This window comes from Lutjanus erythropterus, chromosome 6, assembly GCF_056507025.1.
Source record: "Lutjanus erythropterus isolate fLutEry1 chromosome 6, fLutEry1.hap2, whole genome shotgun sequence".
Lineage (NCBI taxonomy): Eukaryota > Metazoa > Chordata > Actinopteri > Lutjaniformes > Lutjanidae > Lutjanus > Lutjanus erythropterus.
Genome location: NC_139322.1, coordinates 40,375,312 through 40,395,335, shown reverse-complemented (window position 1 = coordinate 40,395,335; position 20,024 = coordinate 40,375,312). Strand labels below are relative to the sequence as shown.

The window sequence follows — 20,024 nt, the reverse complement described above, 5'->3', positions numbered from 1 at the left end:
TTAGATACCTTAAGTATCTTTTGATACTTTTGCTGTAAAAGTAAATTTTGCTGATAATACTTCTGAACTTTTACTAAAGTAACATTTTAAATTCAAGTATTTTTAGACAGCTGAATTTCTACTGTTACTTAATTAAAGGATCTGGATTTGAATACTTCCTCCACCTCTAAAGAGGAGCAAAGAAACCAAAAATGTTCACATTTAAGAGGCTGAAATAAGAGAATCTTGACTTCTTGTAATATATATCCTTTATTTTTAGAAAAACATAAAAAGTACAGTGTAACTGTTGGTCACCTATACATTCATATTGATGTTATACAACAGTAATGGGAGTTCATGTCAGTTCATACAGTAGCAGATCAGTGATTATCCTGTGAGGTCACAAACACAATCAATTTCTCCAAGTACTGCAAAAATTTATCAACCCAAAGATTTAGCGAAAAAGTAATTCTTTCCATATTTTGAACATCAGTCACAACACTTATCCAATCAGTCTTTCTTGCTGGCTGTTAATAATATCTTTAATAGCTATTTGTCTCACATCAGTAGATGAGCTGTGATATTGCCCAAATAAACCGGAGGAAGAACTGTCAAATCCTTCTCCAGAAATATTCTTTATGATGTGTATTACCTCCTGCCAGTGTGGCTGAATGGCCCGGCAGCTCCTAAATATATGGAAATGATCTGCCAGCTGTTCTCTGCATTTCCTCCAAAATAGACCTCTTTCCATCTCACCTATCTGTTCACATCCTAACTTGGGGGTTGTGAAATATCTGATCAAATTCCACCGACAGAATTCTCTCCAAAGACCCCAACTGGTCTCAACTCTGGACTGTAGAGAGCATGTTAGTCCAGATTCTTCTCCCTATTTTAATCTGATTTTAAGTATAATTTTGGAACAAGTTCCCTATTGTCCTTATTTTCATTTACAGCATGTCAATGAAATTGCTATCACATTTGTCCATGAATTTTATCTCATTATTAAAATAAGTCCTGGTTTGTAGATATCTAAAAAAAAATCCAGTCTTTTTAAACCGTATATGTCTGAAAATTTCTGGAAACTATCCAGTTCTCCCTCTGATGAAACTGAGCAATATGAAGTGATGCCAATTCTATACCAACATTTAATCCTCCCGTCAATCATTGCTGGTTTGAAGTCTGGGTCAAAAGCAACCCATCTCAGCAGTCTAGACTTTCTTTTAAATAGTGATTTGTATTCCTTAAACCAGATTCTTAGAGGAACTTTAGTCCATTGTTTTAAACTATTAGAATGCTGCTCATATGGGGTTTCCACATCTTTCCATTTTGCTATAAACTGTGGATTATAGCAACCTGCTTGTGGTCTTAATTGTGCTGCCTTGTAGTAGTCTTTAAGCATGGTAATGATCTACCCTCTTTCTCTTTAGGAAGTTGCAGTGTTTTGAATTAAGTTTTTGGTTCTTTAACCACCCCGTATGAATCTTGAAATACATTTGTCACAGGCATGAAATTATTGTGATGTTACTGCAACTGGTAAGGATTGAAAAAATACATGAGTCAGGGTAGTACATTCATTTTTACAGCTTATATCCTATTATGTATATCTAGGGGCAACTGATCCCTCACTAAGCCCCGCCCTCCTTGGTTACTGTTGTTAAGCCTGCCAGCTTTCCATTCTCACACTGCATTTATACAGTTTATGGTGATGATGGTGGCAGATTTAACATTGAAATTGTGAGTAATTGTTGAAACACGAGGTATGTGATTCCTTAGAGAAGTAATCAAGAGCAGCTTCTCATTTCTAACTGACGACGGTGGAATTGTCGGCTAAAATAATGACTCACAAGTGTAGCTGGCTGACGTACTGCTAACTCCTTGAGTTGGCTGAGAAATCATCTCCAGCTTATGTTTTAATGTTTCCACCTGACACGTTTTAAAACAAGAACACGTGAAAGTGTAAATGTAAAGTTACCTAGCAGTTGTGTGCATGATATAACGTTAATGCTTAAAGATTGAGGCTAAAGCTAGCTTATATCTCAGTAAACATTGGTCAGATGGTGAAATACAGCAGGTATATCTACATGACAGATGACAGAAATACACTCATTAACGTGGGAAAAGGAAGTGCAGTGGACTTTGAGATGGGGCACCCAGCCGGACCACACTCATGGAAGACAGCCGGGATAGGAGCTAAGCTAACTTGGTTTACACCTAAGACACTGAGCCAGAGAGAGATGCATCATTGTTTACCCACTTTGATTCTGCATCAGCCCACATCCTCCTCCTCAAAGCTCCACAGAACAAACACAGATGCAGTGGTATCTAACAAGTTTGACTGGAGGCAGTTACAGCAGCTAGTAAGCTACTGTTAGTTAGCCAGACATGCTAACATTTACAGCTTATATTAGAGTAGATGAAGACAGAGTTTAATCCATTCACCACACGTGTGCTGTTGTGTTTCCATGTTTATGAGACAACAAAAAAGATATCACCGTCCAGACTCATGAAACACCAACTATCGCTCTTCTCAGAGCCTCCAGCAAACCTTCAGCATGTATAGAAATGGAAAGCTTGACAGCTCTAGTTACGGTTGCTAAGCTATGTTTGGATAGTTGCTGTTGGAGGAGGGGCTTAGCAAATGGTCAATTGAATGAAATACTGAGGCATATAGGCATAGGCCTGTGCGGTATACCGGTTCATACCGAAAACCGGTCTTTATTTTCGTTATGATATTTTTCATATACCGTCATACCAGTTAATAGCCCAAACAACGTCCGGAACGTGCGCGGCAAGAAAGTGTTTCAGCGGTGACCTATTTCACTGCTGCACACCGACACCACAGGCGTGCTTCCTTGAGCGTGTGTACTAGAGATGTTCCTGGTGACTAATTTCCCTGTCGATTAAATGCAAAATTTAATTTAGACTAGTCTAACACTAAGAAAACACACAGAAAGCAGTTAAGATTTATTTTAATTTATAATGTTAAACACTGTCCGAAAAAAATACTGTGTGTATTAAGAGCCATTTGAAGCCGTTAATCACAGTCTACAATCACCAAATCGTACTTTACATGCCGCTGAAATGTGCACTACTTTGCGCTGTGCAATACAAGCCTTACACATTAATGTACAAAACATGAAAACAACTCACTAAACGCTTCACCTTTTCAGACCGAAGAGGGTCACAGTGTTTGCAGGTAAAGGACCCAGAGCTAACGTTAGCTGCCAGCCTGACACACAGTGTGGATAATGTTAGCAGTGCTAGTAGCTTACAGGTTTATGTCTGTGTATGTGCTTAATGTGGGCACGTTTCTCCAGTCGAGTGAATATAGATCAGCTTATTCTGTCACAGTTTACATTCATCTGTCCGACTTTGCTGATAAAGACATCCGGTGTTGCCACGGCGATTGGTTCATATGCGCTGGGTGAGAGAGGCTGTTGTCTGACAGAGCCGCAGCCTCGACTAGTGGCGGACGGCTGCATAAAATCTTAGAGGCCACAGATAACTGGCATTGTGCGTGAATGAAAGACTGATAAATATTTTAAATATTTTATTTTTAGATATTTTAAACTACTAGTATTTCTGGTCCTGACTAGTGTGTGTGGGGACGTTTAATCGTATAGTCGTCCTTGCCATGTGATGGTAACCATACTTTGAAGGGTCATGGTTTTACCTGTGTCTGGACATGAAAAAAAAACATGATACAATCCTTATGACAGTAAAATGGGCTGTTTTAAAGCCAATCAACTGCAGTAATTATTTTCTCATTAGAAAAAAATGTGGGTAAGAACACTGCTGCATGAAAAAAAAACAAAAAAAAACGTCAAATACCGTGAAACCGATATGATTTAAAAAAAAAAAAAAAAAAAACGTAATATGAAAATTTTGTCATACTGCCCAGCCCTATATAGGCATATGTATTTTGTTCTTCTCTTACAACCCTAAAAATCAAGAAGCTCATACAACCCCCCTGAGATGCTTTGGAGACCCCAAGTGGGGGTTGGGACCTCAGGGTCAGGAGCATACACATACAGAACTGGTGATAATGTGTTGAAACAAACTTTGAGAAAAATACTTTGTATTTTTACTTAAGTAATTTTCTGACACCAGTATGTTTCCTTGAAATTGAGTAATTGTAACAGTATAGTACTTGTACTTGAGCACAGATTTTCAGTAGTCTTTCAAACACTGTCAGTAACTCAGTTACTTGGATTAGTAACTGTAATATCTTTACTGTTTTGGAAATTGTAATCCCTTACATATTACTGAGTAAAGAGTTACAGTAATATATTACTGCCTAATGCTGGTGCACATATATATTTCTTACATTAAAAGATGTCTAGTGTAGTTTAAGTAGTCTGTGAGTTATGAAGGAAAATGTAAAAGTTACACTTGCTCCTAGTCTCCCCTATTTCTTCCACTACTGACTGTAGGACTCCCTTATGCACCAGGACACTGTAAGTAGAACAGAATGTGTGGCATATAAGAGGACAGGGCTTACAACTAGTAGAATCTGTCACAAACATGTGTCGTTTGGGATCATCTTCATGTGTCAGTGTTAGCATTTTTAAAAGATGTCTCTAAACACCAACTGATAACACAAAAAGCGTTCACTGCGGTGTGTCTGGTGTCGTCATCACGCCGCCGAGTAGGTGGGGGGTGACGTATGGAGCAGTCCTCCAACCCCCTCCCTCGCTCGTTTCTTCTCGCGGATGCTGCGACCGAGCTCCTGTGCGCGCGGGCTCTCGCAGCGGCTCAACCCCTCCTCCTCCTCCTCCTCCTCCTCCAAAGATGTCGCATGAGCTTCTCCTCTCACCGCGGCGTTTCTTTTCTCTTTTTCTTTTCTTTTCCTCCCTGTGCCCTTAAGAGTCAACTGAATTCGGTGAAATTAGCAGCTCTGGCCGCCGGCAGCAGCTAGCCCCTCGTCTCGGCGCTCGGACTGCCCCCCTCCTCCTCCTCCTCCTCCTCCCAACAGCGGAGGTGTTTAAAGCCTCAGCCCGGCGCATCCTCTCTCTCTCTGTCTCTCTGTCTCTCTCTCTCTCTCTCTCTCTGTCTCTCTCTCTCTCTCTCTCTCCTCCACCGCAGCAGAACTCCGCCGACCGACCGACCGTCAGGTGACCGCGCGGAGCGGAATATTCATCAGCACCGTCGTCGTCTTTCATCCCTCCGCTCCTTCGGACTCCTCCGGTCCCCCCCCCCCGGATCCTGTCCTCCGCTCCGGGACATTGTCCGCTCCACGCATACGCAGATTAACGGGGATTCTGCCTCCCCGCCCGCGCGCTGATGCTGATGTCCTTGAGCTCGGCCTGCACGGTGAGTCGGTGAGTCCGTGCGTGCTTGCGTGCGTGACTGTGACTGTTATTTACCCCGGGCGCCCGAGCGCCCTTTTTTTATTCTGGAGGATGTTCGCTCGCGCTGTGCTTCAGTGATAACATGTAGGAGATTTGATGAGAATGTGAAGCAGGGCCTGATGGGTATTCTCCCCTCACAGGCCTCCACAGCTGGAATAATAGCCCATACAGTAGGACATACCATAATACCCTGCCAAACAGCGCTATGACATTATCAGGGAGTGTGTGTGTGCGCGCGTGAGAGTGCTTGCGCGCGCGCATGTGTAGCTAATGATACATATCCATCCCTTCATCCATTCCTCCATCCCTCCGTCCCTCCATCTCTCCTCCGCGTCCGGTGGCAGAGGATGGAGGCTGTCTGTCTCTTGGTTTTCCCGGGCTCCTCTCTTCAGGCTTCAGGGGATCAGTTGCGTTGTTTGTCTCGGTGACGGCGCGTCGCACCTGCAGCGCTCAGCTGCGGGGGTGTCGGTTTGATCCGGTAATGATCTCTGGCCGGAGGAACCTGCACATGTCGCCCGGCGTAGGGTGGGCGTGAGGCGGGCAGAGCGGGCCGGTTAACCTTGCGGAGGGACATAGGGGAGGCAAGTGGCGCACCACAGCTCTGCTCCACTCTGCTTGTATTATTAGTAGGCACACAGTGTAGTTTGTCAGCATGAATCAGGAGCTCCTCTTGGTGCCATGTATGTGTTGAGGATGAGGATGAGCAGAGGGATGAAGCTCGGGCACGTCTGAAGGTGACCAGGAAAGGTCGTTTTGTGTGGGAAACACACTGTTGCATCGGGCCATTCCTTGCCAGGATGAAGCCTGTGAGTGTGTGTAGCTCTGGGTGGAGGTGGAGGTGGATAGTGGCTCATGTGGGAGGGACATGGGACACTGAGAGTGTGAGAGTGTGTCTATGCATGTCTGTGAGATGGATACACATCGGAGTGGACATGGATAAGTCTTAAGCAGGACTTTATTTTAGTCTTCCCATGTCCAAACTACAGATGTTCCGTTACCATTTTTTCCTTCCCGATACCAATTCTGATATCTGAACTTTGCGTATCAGATGATACCATGTACTGCTCCGATACCAGTGTGTTCAAAAAACAGGGATGGGGGAAATAACTGATTCTTAGATGCATCATGATTCTCTCTTGAGAGATTTTGAATCAATGTGGAAAAGTTGGAAATATAAAACCCAATTCTCGACATGATGATCGCCTGTAACAATATTTTAAGACCAGGCTGTATGTTCCTCATAGTTGAACCAAAGGATGGTGAAACTTAGATATGTTTCATGTTAAGGTTCTAAACAAGGCTACTTCTTGAGTTTTGGTGAGGATGGCTGAGCATGAGCTGCTGCAAATGGATACAGTCTAACCAGCTTCAAATGTTGATGCACCAAGATGCATTGATAGCATAAAAGATCATTTTATTTTTTTTCACATTTTAACCTTTGTAATCGAATTGAATCACAATATGACAAGAAATTCCCACCCATATGTCACGACCCTTCCAATGGCCTATACTTTGGAAAAAATATGAACTGTAGTCAATGGTGTGAGACAAATTATTCTTTGTTTTTTTGAACTGTACCATTTATCACACATATGATGTTCAATGTCAATTTAAAAGATCATTTTCCAAGTGAAGAAAATCTCAGTTTGTCGTAAAACTGTTTAAGTATCAAATTGTGAAGATACGTATTTAGAAAGACTACACCCAGAGGTTGTGTAAGTCATGTCATGACTTTCTCCCTTCAAAAGCTAACGTTCGCTGCTGAAACTGCAATGCCTGTGTGTACCAGGGTGTAGTCACAACAGTGGGTCTTACTCATTCTTTCTCTGGTTAAACAATTCAGGTGAGATAACATTACAGGGGGCAGCGAGATTAGTGTTGATGACGTAGATTGTGCGAGACGAGAGGTGTACTTCACTGAGCTGTTTTACATAAAGTTCAACTAAACTACGATAAACCTCCCACAAACTCTAAACTCAAAAATCTAAAAAATTGACAAACAACATGTGTGTAATTTGTGGCACAATTCAAATGGAATTAAAAAAAAAAATTTGTCTCTTGCTTAAGACTACTCTTCATATTTTTTCTTTTTTTTTTTTAAACAGTTGTATACTACTGACTCTGTATGATGTGATACGATGCTTGTTGTCTTGCTCAGGAAAAAGCCTTTGTAAATCTCGAGCAAACACATACAGAAAAAGCTTGCCATAGAACATGACTTTGCCATCCTGGGGAAAGAAATGGCGTATCGGATGTGCTGGGAAATAGCAGGTTTCTGCTTCGTGGTTAATAAATTGTGTGGTATCAGATTGGGGTATAGCAGGGCTGGGCATCAGTACTCAATAACTTTAAGGTACTGATTGAAATAACTGTACCAAAAAGTACCAAAACTACTCTAGTCAAATGATAACTGCATTCAATCTTCAATCCTATAAAAACAGACTCACAGCCAATCACCACAGGCATTCTTCATAAGGAAGAACCTTAGATAGAATGTATCAACTGGTTAACTGTATCGTTTTACGGTACTGGTATCGGTTCTGGTAATTATTTAAAAATGATACCCACAGAGCTTTAATGATTAATTGATTATGAATCAATTATTAAATTAATCGTCAACTAGTTCGACAAATGATTAATCGGTGTGAGTCGTTTTTTTTTTTTAAGAAAAAAAAAAGTAATTCTCCGATTTCACCTTCTTTAATGTGAATGTTCTTTTGTTCTGTTCTTTCTGTTTCTTGTTTCTTGTTTCTTGTTTCTGAATATCTTTAAAGTAGTAAAACAAGACAGTTAAGGATATCATCTTGGGTTCTGGAAAACACTGATAGACATTTTCACAATTTTTCTGACATTTTAAAAGAAACAACTATGAATCAAGAAAATAATCGGTTGATTAATCAACTGTGAAAATAATCATTAGTTGTGGCTCTAGATACCCAGCTGGAGAGCACTGACACTTGTACTTGCCAACACCAGCTTTTTAAGCAGTAACGGAGACCGTGAACAACCCCAGTCCAAACACCTGTCACCATCATCACCCTCGTCGTCGCCAGCATCATCCACTCTCTTTAATGTGCTCTACAGTAATGCAGATATCCGTGCCCTGTTGGCGGCCCACCTTTAATGGCTCCAGCCACTGACTGTGTCGAATTCTAAGTGTGCTATTCCCGCTGGGCATTACAGAAGTGTGTGACTGGCGCCGAGCCAGTGACGGCAGGAAGCAGCCCAGATACAAGGGTTCTGCCAAAGGTGACCCTTTAGATGCCTGTCGGAAAGTAGGACTGCAGGTGCACAGGTGGACCGTGGACTATAGCCAGTGTAGGCGAGGGGGACGGAATACCGACAGGTTCACACACACACAGAGCAGTAATGTGAACACAGTCACCTTGGATGACAATTGTGTGCACAAGAAGTGCAGACATGAACACATGAGTGCACACATACATATTTAGTCACATCCGCTTGAGTGTGTGTATGTAACCTGGGTTGCCCCATCCAGCACACACACACACACACACACACACACACACACACATGCAGTCACAAAGCATCCGAGGCCCTGCTGGCCTAGAATCAAATCCCGTGAGGACCTTCTCTCCTGTGTCTTCCCCGCTCTCAACCTTCTTGCTGCTGCAGTAAAGAGAAAACACCTGAGGGAAAAGAATGGCCATTTTCTCTTAAAAAACAACAACAACAACAACAACAACAACAACAAAAAAAAAAAAAACAGACTGCTGCGACCCTGTAAGGGACAGCGGAGGAGCAGGGCTAGCATTCAGGATAAATGGGCCGGCCGCCGAGGATTGTGGTGACCTTTTATCCAACTCTTTTCATGTTCAAACACATTTCCAGCCAGGATGGCCCCGTCTCTCTCTCTCACTTTCATTTTGAAAGCACCGTGGTGTATGACACACTTGTGCGTGTGTCATAACAGAGATCATATAAGTGATGTCTCTGGGCATGAGCATCGGTGTCTTTGTGTGTTTACTGTACGTTGGCGAGGCTTGCATCCTGTGGCTAAAGTGGGCCGTATCTTTGTGTGTGTGCGTGTGTGTAAGAGTTAGGAAGGCGTAACAAATTGAGTAACAAAGTGTTTTGTTTTTTTTTTTCAATTTATGTAATGCAGGCTCACATGTGCACACGCGTACACACGTGCACTGTACACATCAAAGCTCTGGGACAAACAGAGAGACACGGTCAGAGTTAGTTGCAATAGTTGGGAGGCTGAACAGAAGAGCTTTTTCTTGCGTGAGCGTTATAAAATCAGACAGAATCAGTGAGTAAGAGACCAGGCTGGAGAGAAAATGTGCGACTGGCTGAGTAAATAAATGATTGCAGTAGCAGGAAGCAGATAGACAGGGAGAGCGACAAAATGAAGGAGTCAGGAGAGGGGAAAAGGAGGAAGGTAAAATAATAACAAGCAATGAGACACCACAAGACACGGCACACACAAAAAGACAGACTAAACCCATATAGATAGAGTAGACAGATAGATAGATGGGAGAGCAGGCAAATAAGAAAAGATGGAGAGCGAGAGGAAGCTTCAAAGGCAGAGCAGGGTGACTCAGTCATAAACTAACACTCTCAGTCAGGATTGAGGCATGGCAGGGAAGAGAGGAAGAAAGGGAGGGAGAAGATGCAAGAGGCAGAGGGAGCTGAGGGAGAGTGAAGAGTGGAGAGGAGGGAGGAGGAAAGGAATTAATGATGAGCTTCAGCTCTGCTTTTTTTTTTTTTTTACACTCATGCTTATGTAAAATACCCTGATAGGGAAATCAGAATATGTTGTGTCATGTGTGATGCTGAGAATATTTAGTTACAGGCAGCGCTAATTGCTCATGTGGGAAGAAGCTTCGCTTCAGTCAGTCAGTCAGTGTGGCTGAAGAGAAAGCAAGTCGCTGTTCTACTAGGCAGTACTGAACGCTATCGGTGTCAGATTTATTTTAATTAAATCAGTTCCAGAGATGGGTTGAAATGTTAATTCACTGATTAGGAAATTGTTTTTTTTTCCGGTGGATTCAACAAGAGCAGCTCACTTCAGGAAATTTCCCTCTTTCAGGTCTTGCATGGTTTTTATTAGACTGAACAAACTGAACATGAATGAATCACACGTACAATGCATGTAGATGTGTCCAGGCTTGAAGTGGTTTGTGTCAAAGTGGATGCTTTGGCATACCTGGTTGATTACCTTGGTCAGCCTTAAAGAACAGCCTAGTCACAATCTTGACTTTTCATATCACCACCAAATCCCATGAAAAGACCAAAACCAACAGTGAATTGTACCTCCATTGTCTCTACATCTCTGGAAAAAGTGAGTTTTTCTTCTAAACATATTATACAAGTTAGAACATAGTTGTTGAAAATGTGAAAAGACTGAGAATTATGTAGTGCTGAATTGTGGAGATAGACCGTTGAACTGTTGTTCTGTTTTCTGTGTTAGGGATTTTTTGGGTGGACCTGAACCATGGCTCAGTGACGTACTGGAGCCATGGTCACCCAACACTATATATAAGCCCCACAAACTGACACACAAACAAATTATGGAACCCTTTTTAGTAGTGCAACTATTTGTGAGCTATTTTTAAAGTCACAGCAGCAACAGCACTGAATGAGTGCTAACACAATACCCCCATAACTATACAGCTACAGCACAGCATTAACCTGGCTGACTCTTCCCAGACTGGTATCTCCCAGTGAACACGAAAAAGGGAAAATCTGAAAATATTTTCTCCATAAATATGATCCAGTTTCACTCAAATCACTGAGTCGAGTCATTTTTTGATTTTTTTGTACTAGTCATGAAGTTGTGCTTTTGTATAGTAACTTTTATCAGTGAGCCCCCAGCCCATCGCATGATCAGTGTAGCTGCTAGCTGCCTTGCACATAATCTGTTGTAACAGACACCACTTTCCCCAGACTTAATAAATTCTAGCCAGTGGGCCTGTAACAACAGTATTTTGGTGAAGCAGAACAAGGTTTGAGTTGGCCAACATCTTGGAAGAAACACCAAATGTGCTGTACTGTTGCTAGCAGACTAACTAATCATTTGGCTCTGGTGCTCTAAAAGTTGAAGAAGACAGTTGGATGTCGTGACTGATAGAAATCGGTTAGATCTAGCTTACGTAAGTGCCCACCGTGTTTTGTTTGTCCAGGAAGAAATGAACGGATTTTCCATGATTTTGATATAGAAATACAAGCAATGGATTTTTTTTTTTTCAGTTTTGTATTTTGACATTTATTGTTCATTCAGTGCACAATATGACTAGAAACGTGATCTAAATGGGTCAAAAAGTCATTTTTCATTTTATCTTGACTTGAAAGATTTAAGTCTTAAGCAGGACCTAGTTGGTGATGAGAGCCACAAACAAGATAGATAAGTCAGAAAGTATTGAGAGATGGACACACATTGTTGGTTTTGGTCTTTTCATCGGCTTTCTTGACAATAAGACCAATGCCATCCTCTAACAGTGGACTTGTGGTGGTAGGGCTGCTGCAGTGAAGGAATTTCCCCTGCAGTGATTTAGATTGGCTTTTTTTTTCTCAAATTGCTTCATTTATGATAAATGAAGTAATGTGGTGCAGTAATGCTAAGTGTGACGTTATCTGTGAATCTTACTTTATGGCTCAGCGGGCAATTTTATGGTCTGAGCTGCTGGGTGCTATTCATAGTTACAATTACAATGTTGCAAAGCAAATGAATTCATGCAGTTTGACCATTTCTTTTTCACAAGTAGCTATATTATTATCTATCAAGTAACCCTAATGGTACATACAGCAGTGAGAGTGGCCCTCCATATAACAAGGAAGCTAACACTAGCTGAGCTAATGTTAGTGGTATAGTATATATGTCTGTAAAAAGTAACATGAAAAACAACTGGCTTCAAATGATGCTTCACACACTTTTGCGCTCACAAGAAGAAATTTTCTGAAAATGTTAAGAGTTCACAAGTCGTGTGCACAGCTTCCCATGTCACAATCACTAGTTCCATTTTTAAGGCTGCATTTATCTGCACTGTCCCTGGATATTACAACATTAGCCCAACATTGCCAGTCTGCTAGCCACATCAGCATGATAACATGCTAATGCTGAGTTCAACAGGCTAACCTGTGAAATAAATATTAAAACAACATAAAACATGGCAAAACTTAAAGGCTTCAAGTGTTAAGTCGAGCCGTTGAAGTTGGGTATTGATCTATCCTTGAGGTTGAACCTCTACCAGCCCCCATGCAGCTCACTGAAATTTTAAAAGCGTTAATCATTGATTTAGCAGGCCTTGAAGTGTAAAACAGAAGGACTTAGCCTGAAAAAAAGGAAAAAATATGAACATGAGAAGTTGTTGTGGTTGCTTCCCATCCCCTGTGGTTGGCTTGACAAAAGCGCCACATTTCAGAATCACAGTTACTGCGACAGCCCTAGTGGTGGACTGTTATCCAGCATAGTCAATACCAGATAAAAAATGTTACAGCTTCATGGTTTTTCTTCCACATACCATCATGTGTATGCTTCATTCTTAATGTACGAAAGCAAAAGCATCATGGAAAATGTTTAAAGCTTTCTGAAAACAGTTGTAATGGAATACAATGTTGTAAATCTCAATCTAATACCTGGTCTACACTTTAAGAGTTTAATTTTTTTTTTTATTATATGAGAATATTTAAAGATCATTATTTTATCATATTATTTTAACAAAGTAGGAAATAAGTGTAATATGACAGCTGTCATTCGTAGTGATGAACCCACAGAGAATTATCACCAGCTCTGTAAAAAAAATAAGGCCTCAGGATTCTTGCCTTTTTTTAAACAGGAAGTGAAGAGGTCTTTAGGGTATAGCTAACCCTTTTTATGCCTGATGGTTTTGTAAAGATTTGCCAAAGTCGACAGAAGAGCCATTGTGATTAACGTAGCACATTTTAATGTTATAATTATGTATTATTAGTATAAGTTTTGAACACTTTTAACACATGGGACAAAGCTGTTTTCTGGCACAGAGCAAGTTTAGAAATTTAAAAAATTAAAGTAAAGCAATTTCATAAATTACATACAGTATAATTCACATATAAATATATATAAATTCTTATAGGTACACGAAAATTAGAATTAGAGTGTGGGTGTTAATAATTTTTAAAGGTTTTTTTTGACATGATTTGTAACACCCAAAAAATGTCTGATATATCAAATTATACTTGTGTGTTTATTTAGATGATGACTGATGTATTAATGCAGATTTTTAGACACTGCATCAACTGTACAAGTTTCACAACTGACTCCAGAGTCAGCACGCCCCGTCTGAGCCTCAGAGATGATTTGATGTAATGATAGTCAGTGAGATCAATAGAACAGAGTGCTAATGCTTTATCTCCTCCTTGCTCTCTCTCAGGTCCTGGTGGTGCAGCAGTAGCTACCTCTGAACTGGATCCACTTCCTGTCTCTGATTTATCAGCCGCCTTTGCCCTGCTCGCCCCTCTCTCCATTCGTCCGTCATCCGTCCATCCCCGTCTGTAAGTCCGTCAGCCCGTCCGTCCATGGACTGGCCGTGACCCTGGAGGGAGGGGGACAGAAACGAGGAAAGAGCGGAGTCGCAGAGGAGACGAAGTTAAGAAAGAAAGCTGGATTCATTCAGACATCACTCTTCTGTAGTGCCCCTGCTCGCGGCCCTTGATCCCCCTCACCCTCCTCCTCCTCCTGTTATGGAGAATTAAAGGAGCAGTGGGAGGCTAGGCCAAGATAGTGAGGAGAACACAAGTTAATAACCAACACCCCTTCATTCTCCTTAAATCAAACTGAAGAAGGGTTTAGGTGTGTCATCAAATTTGCACAAGTAAGAAATCAAGACAAAATTCTGACTGTTTTGAGCACATGAACAAGCCTCCACCAACCAAACGAGAGGGGAACTGAGTCGACCACGGAGGAGGACCGCAACAGAAAAATAGAACCTTACTGACATGTCAACAACAGCCACGATGGGTGAAATGGCAAACAGCGCAGTGGAATTTTATCCCAAAGGGACTCGAGGCGGGGGCGGAGGAGGAGGAAGGGCAGATGGCAGCCACGCAGGGGGAGACTTCGGGGTCACAGTGAAGGAGCTCAGGGAGCTGATGGAGCTCCGAGGGGCCGACGCCCTGCAGAAGATCCAGGACAGCTACGGAGACACAGAGGGGCTCTGCCAGAGACTACAGTCCAACATCACTGATGGTGAGCAGGCATGGATGGATGAATGGTTAAACTGGTGGATGGATGGATTAATAATGGAGGAGTAGATGGCTAGATGGATGAGTAGGTGAGAGCACAGTTGTATAAATAGATGGATGGAGGAATGGTTGGGTGGATGAGTGAATACATGAATGGGTGAAGAGATTTCTGGCTTGCTGGGTGGATGGATGAATGGAGATGGATTAGCAGGGAGATGGATGATGAGATGAATAACGGATCCGTGACATTATACTTGGGTGGAGTCGCACATAAACACCACTGCATGGGTGGTGTTGCTGCAAACTGTGACCAAATCATCTGTCTTATTTCTACGCTGTCATCATTTGGCTCAAACTAATGAAGCACATTACACGAGGTCACCAATCATTCTGTAGCAACATCAAATTTTCTTGCAATGTGAACACACTCAACAAAATGCTGTGATCACAGAACCACACCAAGATGACACTCATTTTATTTCACGCATGCATTATTCAAACACAAGTAGCCTGACTTTAAAAAATGCAACAGTTTCACTGCAGTGCAACACTTCTCACACAGAGAGATGTAGGATAGAATGAAAGCACTTCCATCAAACAGTAAAAACACATTCAAACACATTCTACTCATGGAGCATCCTGCCTGTAGAATTGGTAGAATTGGATGCACAGACAACATGATTGATGAGTGAATGGAAAGCGAACAGAGTAAATCAATAGAAGTGTGGAAGGATTGACTAGAACCTCTAATTGCACACCTGTAATTATTGCAGACTGTCTGTAATTCATGCCTATGACTGCAACTACTTTCATTATTCTTCTGATTAAATATGTTTTGAGATGCAATGGAATGAGATTTTTACAGAAGAGTGTTATGGCCTGGCATAAGAAAAGAAAAGAAAAGAGAAGAATAGATTATTTTTTTTTCATTTTGCATTTTGAGAATAACATCAAATTATTGAGAGTAAACCTAAAATTTCATCCATCCATCCATCCATTTTCTGTATTTTTTCTGTATTCCGTAAAGGTCGCGGGTTGCTGGAGCCTATCCCAGCTGACATTGGGCGAGAGGCGGGGTTCACCCTGGACAAGTCGCCAGTTCATCGCAGGGCCCTAAAATTTCAAATTAAAGTCAAACTTTTGAGAATATATCAAACTACTAACATGAGCACATATGACTGCCTGTACAAAATCTATTGTGTAGATGAATTGGTGAAACAGTTTTCATAAGAAGGAAATTCTTTCTCTTTTGGTGCATTAAGAGATTGTACTGAAAAGACTGAAAGAGGTGCTGATGGACAAATGCAGCGATATTGATGGTTACACTTATGTCTAATGCAGAGAGAATATTTTGTATCGCAAGGTGCAATAAGATATATACACATTAGGCTTAGGCAGTATCTATTTTTTCATACCTACCTGACATTTTACAGGGGTGTATGGTATTAGGCGTTATTTGTGTAAAACTTGTGTAAACACTGTACTCCACTGTAGTTAATATACCCACAATGTCGGCGGAGCTAATCATCATAGCGGCGCTATTCCAGCTAGGAAACAACGCGCACACACGTAGGAGCTCCAGTTCAGTTGAGGAGATGCAACTTTTATTCACCGACAAACTCAAACCTAAACTGTAAATGTACTGCGTGGTCTGTACATACTCTCCCAGAATGACAGCTCCACTGCTCACCTTTCCCTCCGCTCGCCGCGCATTCACCATAACTCTGTCACCAGTCTGCCTTTCGCCTTATGTGATGCTCGCTAAAGCTACACGCTCACAATGAAACACTATTCTGACAAGGCAGCAGTCTGCAGTGTTTGTTAGAAAACAGGGGCAGATACATTTCTTTACTTTTTAATTAGTTATTTCTGTAACTTTATTCCCAAAATGACATGTTTCTTCTTCACATGAAAGCTATGTTTGTCTGCTCTTTGTCTGTATTTATGATTGTACTGAAAATGATACTGTCAGGATTTCTTGATAAATCAGGTATACCCTTGTATTTCGTAATGCCTTTATACCACCCAAGCCTAATACATATACTCTTCTGTAGATTTTCAAGGTGTGATAACTGTCTCAAAAATGTCACAGAATATGGTATTACACAGTTATTATTTTCAGTGTGGCTATGCAGTTGATTGAAAGATTCTTAAAATTGAAATATGGCCAAGTGCAATAGCCAAATCGTAGAGGAAGCAATTTTTTGATAAAGGAAAAATGTGCAATTTTAGCATTGTATTGACCCCAACAAATGTCACATCATCATGATTTTCTTAGTTTTTTATTTCAGTGAAAATGAAAATTGTGATGCAAAAATTATCATTCCCACTGGTTGTGAATTATGTCACATTTTTTTCTTCTAAACACATTATACATGTTACGAAAACATTGCTGAAATCATGTGAAAACTGAGAACTATGTACAGCTGATTTGTGGAGTTTAGACCGTTAAACTGCTGTTCACGTTTTCTGTGTTAAAGATTCTTTTGGTGACGTGCCAGAGCCATGGTCCCCCAAAACTATAATAAGCCCCACGAACAGAAACAGGAACAACATTGTCTCCCCCTCCCCTCACCCTCCTTAAAGTTCAGTTACAAACGTACCTTCAGCAACTCTCTCAGTCCAAATCAGCCCAGCAGTTCACTTCAGCTCACTTCAGTTCCAACAACCCGACACAGAAGAAAAAAAAACATCAAACATAGGCATGCCACCCAGACATTTATGCGTGCTTCCATGTATTTTTTCTTCATACCAACACTCAAATTCCAATATTTTGGCGCATGTTTATTCTCTTAGGATTTAAATATATGTAATTTATTAAATGTTTTGGTTTGATTTTTTTTTTTTTAATTTCTAAACTTGATCTGTGCCAGAAAACACCGTTATCCAAGAGAAGAATTCACAACTTCACACAGTTAAAAAATGTGTTAAAAGCCTTCAAAATCTAAAACTAACAATACCTACTGACAACATAGGTGTAAAATGTGCTTTCCATCAGCTCTGTCAGATTTTTACAAAAACATGATTTAATCAGGCATAAAAAGGATTTGCTATACCCTAAGGACCCCTGTCTCACTTTAGGGTTTTAAAAAAAAGGCAAGAATACTGCTCAAGCACTGGCAAACTTTCTATTTTCAGACAAATTCATTAAACAATATTTCTATCACAAACAGCTACCACAACACAAGTCAAACTTTACTTACCTCATTTACCAACATGATGCTGGTCAGTCACACTCACATCACTGTTGTGGCCGATGTCCAGGCTGCTCACTCACACCTACAGAGTGTGAACACGCGCAGGAGCAACAGGATCCTGACTGCAGTTCATTTTCTGAAAATTCCACATAGTACCTTCAATCAACTGATTGTTTCTGCATTAATGCTCTCAATTTTATTGACACCTTCCACTTCCAAACTTAACCCCCCAACCTACCCCCTGTCTTTCTCTCTCCCTCTCTCTCACACACATCCACGGGCGCACACACACACACACACACACACACACACACACACACACACACACACACACACACACACACACACACACACACACACACACAAACAAGTTAATATAATCATGCCAATCAAAGATTTGTCAGGGTAGAATTGCGATTGAGTAGAATGGGCTTCTGTGTCTTTAGTGTGTGTTTGTGCATGCGCACACTTACATGTTCTAACAGGGGTGTGGTACCACACTACACCCACTCCTTCAACTAGTTTGTAACCTAGCAACACAACAGCAGAGAGAAGTTGGCTGGGAAAGTCAGTAAGAGAGAGAAAGATGACTGAGAACTGTGAGATGGAGCTGGTGAGGAACACAGGGGGGTGAAGGGAGGAGGAAGAGTGTGTGTGTGTGTGTGTTCAAGTGTAAGCAAAGTCTACGAAATGTGTGTGTGAAAGAGAGATGGAGAAAAAGTGAGAGAGTTGGTGGGTGTTGAGTTACAGTAAGTCTGCGTTGAGTGTTGCTAATTTGACACTGTGAGCTGGTCAGGAATCAGTGCAGCAGGTCCAAACACACACACACACACACACACACACACACACACACTCGCACAGAGTCATGTATCTGCAGTTGTCCCTACAAAGCACAGTTGGCAAACACCACACACGAACACACACAAACACTGCTCTCACACACTGGGACGGGCTTCCTTTGCACTGTGCTGACTTTCACAAATTACATATGGTCTCATCTGCTGTGAGAAAGCACCCAAAGTGCAGACATGGATGGAGAAAGATGTTTCCATCTTATACAAATCTAATAACATTACCAGGGTTGGCAGGATTACTTCAAAAATGCATTCAGATACAGTCATTAATTACCTGTCAAAAAATTTTGTCAGTAACGTAATCCAAGTATCACAGTATTGAAGTAATGTAATATGATTACTTCCCGTAATGTTTGGAATACCTCAGTAAAAGTTATGGTGAAAATTGTTTAACCTAATACAGTATATTAATATAGTAACTTAAGATTACTTTTATCATTGATTAGTCAGTTGATTATTTTCTTAATTAATCGATTAGTTATTTGGTCCATCAAATGACAGAAAATGGTGAAAAATGTTGATCAGAGCTCAAGGTGACATCTCAAATGTTGTGTTTTGGTCACAGCTCAAAAATATTCAGTTTACTGTCAGAGAGGAGTAAAGAAACCAGGAAAAATTATATAAGAATTTCAACTTTTTTTACTTGAAAAAATGACTCAGAATGATCAATCGATTAATTAATCCTGTCACGATCTTGTCACTTAAAAAATAATGTTTCAAGTCTTTTTTATAATGAGTAGTCAGTTAGTCTCTCAACCATTTTCTCCATTTATTAATTCGTTTTTTGGCGAGATCATGCAAAAATCCATCTTGCCATGCTTCAAGTTATCTGTTTGTGTCCGCACCAAAAGTGGTGCAGCCAGTCAGCGTCCTCAGAGGGACCTCACGCTGCTACGGGTGTGTTTTAAGGTGTGACGACAGCAAGAAGCCTCCATGAAAATGACTCACCTTGAACAAGCAATGGCAGCTCCTGCAGAGGTTAGCATAGATACTGTGATAGCATCAGTTATATCAGAACTCTTCATTTAAAGAAGAACAAAGAAACAACACTGAAGGTTTTTCTAAATGGAAAAGATGTTTTCATTCTTCCCCCACCTGGCCTTGGCAAGAGTTTGATCTGATTGGTTGAGGTTAGTCCGACAGATGGTTAGACAGATGGTTTATCCCATCATCTGCCAATTTTTTTTTTAAAGTGCCTGTCCTTTTCCAGTTTCTAAAGCCAATTTCCCAAGTTACTAAATACAAATACTCAAGTAGTTTAGGTATCTGCATTATACTTGAGTATTTATTTTTCTGACAACTTTTTACTTTTACCCCCTACATTTTAACACAAATAATTCCGCTCCTTACATTTTCAAAACAGGCATGTTACTTTAGCTTTAATGTAGTTGGGGGGAATTATTACTTTTATTTTGCATCATGGTGCTCCGCCTTCCCAGCATCAAGACTGATTTCAG

General features: G+C 41.0%; 1 protein-coding gene across 1 annotated transcript in view; it reads left to right on the top strand.

Moving 5' to 3' along the window:
* The first annotated feature begins 4,686 nt into the window (after positions 1 to 4,686).
* atp2b3b (ATPase plasma membrane Ca2+ transporting 3b) overlaps positions 4,687 to 20,024 on the top strand; it is an 87,855-nt gene continuing 72,517 nt past the window's right edge. The window contains exons 1-2 of the mRNA XM_084721907.1: positions 4,687 to 5,292; positions 13,706 to 14,520. Of these exons, the coding sequence (XP_084578033.1) occupies positions 14,271 to 14,520 (250 nt within the window). The 5' untranslated portion in view covers positions 4,687 to 5,292; positions 13,706 to 14,270. The remainder of the gene's footprint in view (positions 5,293 to 13,705; positions 14,521 to 20,024) is intronic.